Genomic DNA, 10,898 nt, shown 5'->3' with positions numbered 1-10,898 from the left:
ATTAAAAAAAGTAAAAGTGGTAAATACATTTCAACAATACAAATAGCACTGAAGCTAAATGAATAAATGCCTTATGAATTTCTCCGGGTGCAAAAAGGTACACACTGCATGAACTCATCTATGTATGGGGTCAAATTCATAAAACAAAGATTAAATTATATTCATAGTTCCTGGAACTTGGCAGGACTGGAGAAGCTAAAGTAACTAAATTTTACAAGGTGAAAATTTTTAAATATATTTAGCATAAAGCATTCTAAATAAATGTAAGATTAAGTTGTTTAAATGGGATGAATGGATTATATATTGTCTCACAAAAAACGTAAATAGTATCTAATGTGATGATTTTACTAACCAACTTCATGTTAATATATTCGTAAAGTATATAAAAGCATTGTGTTTCTTACATTAAGCATATGCAATTATAGGTAAAATACATTATAATAAATTTCAGTAAAAACAGGTTTTTCAAATTCATCTGCTTAATTTATTTAACAACATATTAAAATATGATGTTAATTCAAAAAGAACTAATGTAATAAACATACTATAACAAATATTTTTATATATTTTATTTTTATCTGGGAGTACAGGGTAAAAACAGTTACAAAGCAATAAACAATTTTTTAAAGAAATTATTTTACCATATTTTTATTTTATGACTTTTTGCCATCTGTGATTGTTTTTAATCCATCTTCAATATTTTTAATTTGTTTAAACTAAAGAATATGGGGTTCCAAATTAGAACAACCACAATTTAGAATATAGATATTACTTTAGTCCTATTCTGCTGCAAAGCTTATGAAAAAATAGGAATTAATGTCATAGCACTCTATGACAGGAAAATGATGAGGTCTACATGGGGAGAAAGCATTAGGTCAAACTGTAGTAGATCAGATTCGATCCTTAAAGATTCTATTCTACAGGAATCTCTCTACACAATTTTAGTTCAAGGAAAAAAGAATCTATAATTTTGTTATAGTAGAAAAATCTTTGGGATAATAAGTCTCTTGTTTATTTGATTTGAGTCAGGAGTAACATAGAAATGAAATCAAATACATATATTTTGCTTTCAAATATTGCCTCGTGAAATATTTAAATTTTGGATAATATGAACTGTTGTTCTCAAGCATAGATAACATCCTCAAACATGCAAATAGGATAACTAATACCATAAGAATTCATAAGCAATGGGGGTCAATGGGGAAAGCATTTCTACATATGTAATCTCTGAATCGAACTCATCTTTGCTTTGTTGTAGAATATTATTGTGATTGTTTGAACAATTTATTCAGAGCCTCTTTCACATCCTTATTCCTGAGACTATAGATCAGGGGATTCAACATGGGGAAAACCACTGTGTAAAAGGTTGAAACAATTTTGTCTCTATCTAAAGAATAGCTGGACTGGGGCCGAGCATAGATGTAGAGAATGGAGCCATAGTACAATGTCACAGAGATAAGGTGGGAGGAACATGTGGAGAAAGCCTTGAGGCAGCCCTGAGTGGAGCAGATCCTCCAGATAGTGGCAATGATGAAGAGATAGGTGGCCAGAATGAACACAATGGGGATGATTACATTGGAAGTCAAGAGAAAGAGTAACACAGACTGAAAGCTGTCCTTCTTGCCACAGGCGAGCTTCACCAGAGGTGGGATATCACAGAAAAAGTCATCAATTACATTGTCACTGCAGAAAGTCAAGGCAAATGTGTCTTTGGTGATGATGAAAGAGTTTATTAAACCACCCAGATATGAGGCTCCCACTAAAAATGCACACAGCTTTAAAGACATGGCTTGGGAATAAAGCAGTGGCTTTGAGATAGCCACATAGCGGTCATAAGCCATGGCAGCCAAAAGGTAACACTCAGTATATCCAAGTCCAGCAGAGAAGAAGAACTGAGCCACGCAGCCAGCAAAAGAGATGCTTTTATCTTCAGAGATACAGGTCACTCAGATCTTTGGTGTATAGACTGTGGACAATCCAAGATCCAGAAAAGACAGATTTCCAATGAAGAAATACATGGGCGTGTGGAGCCTGGAGTCATTGCTGATCAACACAATGAGGGTGCTGTTTCCAACACAGTTAATGCATACACAGCAAGGAAAATAGCAAACAGGACCAGCTCCATGATAGAGTCTGTTGTGAATCCCAGCAAGATCAACTCAGTCTCTGTATCATTATACTGTTCCATTCCACTAGGAAATCTCCCCTAGGACTAGATAAAACTAGAATTTAGCTTGATCCATTATGCTTAATATCAACATTACATTCAATAAATAAAATTTCAAATATAGTAAGTAAACCCAAAAGATATGTATTCAGATGGAAAAGGAGGAAAAATCTCAGAGGAGTTGAGGGAGTGTAAACACTACTCATCGTATATTTTATGAAAATGTAACTATTTTCCAAAAAAAGAAAAATAGAAAACAATATCATGGAGTCAGTCATAATTTATTATCACTCAATTAAATGACAAATATTTTGATTAAATAGACTTGGTTTATTTCACAATTATAAAATTATTACCAAAATACTGGGGAGTATCTCATTTGCTAAAGTGCTTGCCTTGCAAACATGAAAAGCTTAGGTTAATACCAAGATATCACCTTAAAGAATAAACCGGACACTGTAGTATACGTTTTTGATGCCAGTACTAAAGAGACCAATGCTCAAACATCCCTCTCGTTCATTGGCCCCTGCATAGCCTACTTGTGGATTCTAGGCCAATGAGAGACAATTGGGAAAAAAATACAAGCTAGAGGGCTCCTGAGGAAAAATACCAAAAGTTGCACTCTGAGCTCCACACATACACACATGTACACATGCACACCTTCCCACAATGTACCCTCACTCACATGAGCATTTTCAAATGCATATAAAAATAAATTAATTTATTAATAACTGGTTGGAGTTTGAAAAGAGGCAGAAGAAATGTGTGCCCTAAGCCAGGCTTGATATTTGAGATACCTTATTTCAACACATTATTACTGTGTTGATACTTAATACATCCTTGTGTCCTGCTTTTCATTTGATGAATCCAATGTGACTACATTTGGGAAATGGATGAAATTCCAGAAGATAAAGCTGATGTCCTAGTCTGCACAGTTAAGTGATTTGATGAGAAGAATATCTTGCACCTCTCTACCCCTCTCTATATCCCTCTTTTGTTCCTATCTTCCCTCCGTCCACCTCTTTCAGATGAACATTTCTAAATTGTGAAATATAACTCAGTAGAGAAAAACAAAAATTCTCTGAAAACACGGCAACCTGTAAATCTCTGAAAACACAACTATACATTGTTGAAGACGGTACTACATGGCATCATGTTATGACAACCTAAGAACATCAAGACTACATCTTCTTCATTCGGCAAGTATAAGGACAGCTGTCAAATGAATTAAGTGCAGATATCAACAAAGGAATAGGACTTTTACTTAAGATTGTTCAAAGAGAGAACCTAAACTATATTATATAATGCAAATATGGAATGTCAAGGTCTCACTTGCATCCAGATGTCCATATCTCCATTATGGAATTTATAGGAGAAAAACAAATTAAAAGCACCATCTTTGATTTATAGGGATTATAGTCCCACCTGTCTTGCACAACTCAGCTGCCTGTAAGCCTTCCTTTGGTCACAGCAATGGACATGTGTAAGTCATCTTCCAAAAACATTTACAATGTGTTTTGAATTCTTAGTGTATGCCAAGTACTTTGTACTTAAAAGCAAATTCAGCCATGTTATTTCTATGTTGATCTGTGGCTGCAGAAATCTCCTAGTGCTGGAGGAAAATAATACTAAAATTTAAGTGCTAGAAAAGTGTGTTCTTACGTGTCCTACCCAAGTCCCATGAGATGCTATGAACCCCCAAAATTAGAATCTACTGAAGAATCTGGAAGACTCCTCAGGTCACAAGTTAATACTGAGTCAGCGATGAGAATACTAAACCTGGCAGACTCTAAGCATTCAGTTTGCTCCTTCTGCTATGGTAAATTACCCCAATACTTTTGAGTCATGAAAATCACTCTACCATATTTTAAGGGTTCTTGATTTTTCTAAATTCTTTGAGATGAGCAAATAACCCTATGTTCAGATCTCTGAGGCCTGTCCACCCTTCTCTTGGACATGTAGCACATAATCTAGCAAAGTAAAAGAGGAACACTGAAATTAAGTTCTCAGAGAATTTTTTTTGCTGTATTCGATGCATGGAATTAGGTACACTTATTTACAGACTTATTGTATCTGTGACTCAAAACTTTAAAAGACAATATATTTTCACTGGCTGCCGATTCTTCTTAGAAATTTATTTTATCCATTTTGGTTGCTCACAAGTATGACCCTCTCAATAATGATCCCATAATCAAACTCTTCAACTCTACACCTACCTGCACACCCAAATGTTTTGCCATTTTTCTGTTTTTTCTACTTTTTTTCTTATTCTGTAGAACATTCATCAAACTGCCTAATTATCTACTTTGCTTACTGATACTGCTCAAATCTGTGCCTATCACATGAATTGTGTTTCTTGAGATGATGAATGGACTCATGAAAAAATTAAATCAAATTCTGAATAGATAGATTCTAGAAAAATACACAATCTAGTCACGTATAGCCATAAATGCATATTCATTGCCATAACCAAACTTATGAGTGTTCTGTGTTCTTCAGAAATTGATAAAAGAAAGTCCAAAGAGTAGCTACAGAATTCAGATGGCAGAATTATTTTTCTACTTTAGAGTAGACTGAAATGAGACTGGGAAAACCAGACCAATCAGGGAAACACAAAGATATGTCCAAATCCCAGATTATTTCTCCAGCTCTCAGTCAACAGGCTTCAGTGGTCTCACTTGTACACTGAAAGTGGTCATCACCTGCCACCCAGACCTGCTATAAGTTATACCATAAACTTTATTGTCTCAGTGGTTTTGATTTGCTTTGATTTTCATTTATATTTTGTTTGTTTTTTTTTTGTAGTGAGGGAATAAATATGTCATTGTGTATTCAGAGAAATATAGAGAATCAAGCAGGAGTTGTCTAAGGGAAATATGATCAAGGACACTGTATAAAAATAAATTAAAATCATAAAAAAGATGAAAAGCCATTAGTTGATCTTAATAAGCCCTAGAAGAAGAACTAAAGGTAGCTGATGACTTCTGGGAAAGACCGTTTTCTTCAAGAATGTGTCTTTGTTAGGTCGCCCATGCTTCAGTGGGTAGAACCATACCTGAGCACATGTAATCAGTTTTGAGTGGACTCAGTGTTATTTTATAAGTGACATGAAGTGGGAGGATTATATATGGATGGAAGATTTAAGGTAAGAGGGAGGAGTAAAATTGAGGTATATATCATCAATATACTTTGTATGTATCATATGAAATTGTCAGTGAATAAAATATTATGAAGTGACATAAAAATAAATAAAAGCACATAAAACCAAACAAAAATCTGAACTGTTTACTAGTAGAATCAGCACAAGAAAGAAATTCATTAGCAGTCACTAATTCAAAGGCATAGGCTGAAACTGACACAGGCAATAAACACTCTCCGAGTCTCACCTCAAGATAGTACAATTCACTAAGTAGTGATTCATGGAATCTCTTCTCACTCTACTTGCTGGAGACATTCTAATGAAAACAGACTCCATATAATATTGAAGAAATCTGGTAAAATAGTCCATTACTACAGGGAAGGCAGAAGTCTCATTTTATAGACTTGTTAATATTAAATAAGCTCAAACGTGCATGAAAAATGTTTTATAAGTGGTTACATATTTTTTGGAAGCAGCAAATTCTCCTTATTCAGGCATGTGTTGTCAGAAAGATTTAGGTAGAATTCTGTACTTATCTCTGTACAGCTTGGTCACCATTGGAAACCTAATTAATCCTCATGAGAAGCAATTTCCTAATCTGTAATATAAAGCAATTCTCTGTATCAATGTATTTCCTATAAAATTATGACTATTTTAATAGACACATATTTAAAAAACCAGATATATCATAGATATTATGTATTGAGAAGCTAATGTGTTGGTTCAGGCCATAATTTAATATAAAACTAATATTATAACAAGTATTCAAGAGTCAATATTGTTTTTTTCCATTTCTTCCTTCATTACTATTCTTTCAACTTAGTCCTATACTCCAATGGTCCACCTGCCTTTTATTTACAACTTCAATTTTTGAATAATTATGATCCACCCTCTTCTTTTATAGCTTATTCCTCTTATATATTCAATTGGTTTATACATAAAATTGTGAATCATGGTAAGAGGCAATTACTTTGCGAATGTCAACAATCTAGATTTAAACCTTGCAATAAAAAAAAGTTAAAAACCACCACACAAACAGTTCAAGTATTTAATGGAGTTTTTCTTACAGGTTCATAAATAACATCAGGTCATATGCTAAAATTTTCCTTTAAGTCAAGAGATACTGACAGCTGAGGGTGGCACATGCCTACAATCCTAGCACCTGAAGTGGAAAAATAAGAAGGCAGGAAGAAGGAAGGGAGAGAAGGACAAAAGGAGGAACAAAGGAAAGAATGGAAGAAAGGAACTCTCCTATGGCCAACCTTATTGAAAGGCTCTGACAAGCCTGACAGAGCTATCTGTTTCTAGCATCTTTCAAAACCATTTGTGTCTTTTTGCTTTCTGAGGAACAAAAATAAATTGGAAGAAATTTAAATATTTTAAAATTTCCTCAGAATCTGAGTTCAGAAACACCAATCGGTTGCTTCGTGGAGCCCTTGAGACAGTTTATGCAGCTAAGTTACATGCTAAGTGATTCTTGATGAATAATCATATCATACTAAAGTTAATTATAGTTTTTTATATCATCCTCTCATATAAATTAACCTATAGCACCACCTATAGAAGAAATTAAATGTCTTACCATTCACGAAGTTAAAAACTCCTTGAGAATGATGGGGACATATAAAAAGAAGAGTTTGCAGTTCCCCTTGTGCAGAAAACAAACAATTTTTAAGTAATTATGAAAGCAGAATAAAATTTATAAAACTCTGTGATATACACAATGTCACTATACTACTTATCGAATTTAAAGAAAATGCCTTCTACTCTCCAAAATTCAACCAGCTAGCTCTAGGATCTTTATATTAGATATTTAATCCCAAGAGAATCAAATATGAAATATCTTGCAACTTATTTGCTTGGGGAACAACAAAGCAATTAAGCAAAGCTTTGCATTGAAGTTGGATCAATATCAGTAAGACTCAGGAAAGTATTATTTAGATACTGATTCTCTACTGATGGATGTATTCAGTCACATTTTCCCACAATCTGTGCGGTTTTCCTGGCTTTCAAAAGATTTTCATGCTTAAATTCACTCGCATATGGCTCAGTGTAGGCATTTGAATATTCTTAAATGGAATAATACATATATTTCTGCACAGTTCTGGCTTCTTCATTTCCTCTAAATCAATAGCAATCTGCTCAGTACATTTAGAGAACAATCTACAAGCATGTACCAATTAAATGTGTAAATATCTAGGAAATAATGAATAGAGGTGAGGTTTCTTATACCCAGGACCTCAGACAGAGTCATTGAAAGATAACAATTTCCCTGGATGCAAAGCTCTTCACAGTTGTCCTTGCTAATCTCTCCCACCTTTTCCCTTTCTTTCATATCATCCTCTTCATCCTCCTCATTCTCCTCTTCCTCCCTTCTTTCTCTTCCTCCTCTTTTCCCCTACCTTCCTCCTTTCTCTCTTCTTCCCTCCTCCTTTTCGGCCTAGATATAGTCAAATTCTATGGCAAAAACATTACTCAACTCCATTATATTCTCCACTTACCATGTTCTCTTCCCATGTTTTGTACATTATTAAATCTTCCTTAACTTGCCAATTGCAGTAGAACAGTAGCATCCAAGAAGGACTCTTACTGATAGACTATTAAATAGCAAAAGTGAACTTAAAAATTGAACACATAAGCCAAGGCATATCCCACCCACATGGCCAGTGATGTTAGAGCATCAAATGCAAATGGAGTCAAGGCTGAAGAGTCAATGCTGTGGAATGGAATATTAACATGTTAGTGTGAACTATAAAAATGGGGTCTTTATGCTTATAATTCCTATAGTTGCGAGGTATCGGGATATCCTTTCATCACATTCTGTATTGCCCTTTTGTATTGCCCATCACTGGATTATTTATTTTGTAAATATTCATCCTTCCTCACCTGCCTAAAAACAATCCCGAATTGCATCAAAGGTTGTCTTGCTACTGATTGGTTGTAATAAAAATCTGATGGCCAATAGCTTATCAGGAAGAGGGTGAAACTTCCAAGCAGAAGAGGTAGGGAAATGAAAGCAGGCAATGGTGAATTGAGAGTGAACACCAAGAGGAACAGGCATGGACCAGAGCAGAGCAGAGAGGTACAGACTGAGCCATGGTGTGGATCATAGCTTAGATTGTCAGGTTAAGATAGATTAGCTAGCTGGGTGATTGTCCTCACAAAAGGCCTAAGCTTTAAAGATTATTAGCAGCCTGTGTCATTATTTATACCATTGGTGGATCAGAGAAAGTTCTGCTAATAGAAAAGTAAAAATAAGATTGCAAGTCCAGCTTTATGCAAATAATGAGTCTGACTTAAAAGAGATAAGTAAAATTTTTATCTATCATTATACCAAGAATTTGAAAAGATCTGGCAGTAGGGACTTGTAAGTGGCCAGTTATATGTTGCCTGCTCCACCACTACTACTATTGTGATTGGTCATAATGATCCCTTGTATACATTCCACATTTTTCCATTATGTTGACAGACACCAGAAATGATTCCACAGCCTATATATTGTTAATATTCCTAAAATAAACATGAGTGTACATGTATCTTTATGGTAAGCTGGCTTGAACTGTTTGTATATAAACCATGAAACCTTGGACACACATGGAGTTTTTCTTTTTATTTCTTTATACCACTAGGATAACTGGCATCTTTTCTTGAAACTTAAGTAACCTGATTAAATATTTCTGTTCTTCATATACTATAAAGAAATAATCTGGATTTACTTGAGGAGTTTATTCAGGGCCTCTTTCACATCCTTATTCCTGAGACTATAGATCAGGGGATTCAGCATGGGGAAAACCACTGTGTAAAAGGTTGAAACAATTTTGTCTCTATCTAAAGAGTAGCTGGACCTGGGCCGAGCATAGATGTAGAGGATGGAGCCATAGTACAAGGTCACAGAAATAAGGTGGGAGGAACAGGTGGAGAAAGCCTTGAGGCGGCCCTGAGTGGAGCGGATCCTCAAGATAGTGGCAATGATGAAGAGATAGGTGGCCAGGATGAACACAATGGGGATGATGACATTGGAAGTCAAGAGAAAGAGTAACACAGACTGAAAGCTGTCCTTCTTGCCACACGCGAGCTTCACCAGAGGTGGGATATCACAGAAAAAGTCATCAATCACATTGTCACTGCAGAAAGTCAAGGCAAATGTGTCTTTGGTGATGATCACAGAGTTAATGAAACCACCCAGATATGAGGCTGCCACAAAAAACACACACAGCTTTAAAGACATGGCTTGTGAATAAAGCAGTGGCTTTGAGATAGCCACATAGCGGTCATAAGCCATGGCAGCCAAAAGGTAACACTCGGTATAGTCCAGTGCAGCTGAGAAGAAGAACTGAGTCACGCAACCAGCGAAGGAGATGCTCTTGTCTTCAGAGATGCAGGTTGCTAGGATCTTAGGTGTGTAGACAGAAGACAATCCAAGGTCCAGGAATGATAGGTTTCCGATGAAGAAGTACATGGGTGTGTGGAGCCTAGAGTCATTGCAGATTAACATAATGAGGGAACAATTTCCTATCAAAGTCAATGTGTACACAATAAGAAACACTGCAAACAGGACCTTCTGCATCACAGGATCTGTTGTGAATCCCAGCATGATGAACTCACTAACAGTGTTATTATGATCCATAGCTGTAAGAAATGTAACTTAAGGGGTTAGAAAATGAAGTTTCAAGTTAAATTACTGTACTAAATAAATAATAAAATTGAATGAATAAATGTCATGAAAATATAATTGATAAAATTTTTTGTGAATTTACAATCATGTTGTTTAATTAAAAAATAGGAATAAAAATTTTAATATTTAAAATGATTCTCTATTCTTATGTTGTATGTGAGTTTATAATATAAAAAACTTGACATTTGCAAAGTAACATTTATTAAGTATCAGAGTTTGTGCTGCATTTATACTTATCAAGTATAGAATAGAACTCAGAGCATAATTCATTTGATTGAATAACCTTATAATTTTGTTGGAAGTAAGCCCAAAAATTCTGATGATAATATACTTTCATTTTCTGTGCACCAAGTAAATTCAGACAAATGTATTCTTTGGATTTCTTTTCAACTGTTATTATATTATTTAGAGATAGATCTTATTTATAACATTAGATGTAAATTTTGTAACAAAAATATCTACCCTCAACTTGGATGGATGACTAACTCAATAAATTATTTGTCATACAAGAATGAAGACCCAGGTTCAGATTTCAGCTTTCATTCTAGTCACAGTAACACACGACTGTAATAACAATGTTAGGTATGCAAAGACAGAGGATTCTTTTTAATTTATTGGACTGTTAGCCTTGTTAAGTTAGTTCATATAACAGTGAAAAACCCTGTTCATAAAGAACCTCTCCTATCCACATTCCACTGCATATGCATTCATATAAACACAAGAACAAACACATACAACACACAACCACATACACACAGACAAAGACAGAGACAGAGTATCCATGTTTTTGTTTCCTCAACTCATTACATAATTTAAAATCATGTAAATAGAATCAAATTTACTAATGAAAATTTTGTCCAATAGATAATTTTGCTGACACATCTTGCATGATAAAAGAAAATTTTAACCTATGCAGT

General features: G+C 34.7%; 1 protein-coding gene and 1 pseudogene across 1 annotated transcript; both read right to left on the bottom strand.

The window, feature by feature from the left end:
• On the bottom strand, positions 1,263-2,188 carry Or9g8-ps1 (olfactory receptor family 9 subfamily G member 8, pseudogene 1; annotated as a pseudogene).
• On the bottom strand, positions 9,019-9,933 carry Or9g19 (olfactory receptor family 9 subfamily G member 19). The gene is given in 1 exon segment (NM_001000687.1): positions 9,019-9,933. A coding segment is annotated over 1 exon segment (915 nt).
• Between the last annotated feature and the right edge of the window lie 965 nt (positions 9,934-10,898).

The sequence above is a fragment of the Rattus norvegicus genome, chromosome 3 (assembly GCF_021556685.1).
Source record: "Rattus norvegicus strain SHRSP/BbbUtx chromosome 3, alternate assembly SHRSP_T2T, whole genome shotgun sequence".
NCBI classification, from domain to species: domain Eukaryota; kingdom Metazoa; phylum Chordata; class Mammalia; order Rodentia; family Muridae; genus Rattus; species Rattus norvegicus.
This window is presented reverse-complemented; position numbering and strand designations above follow the sequence as displayed.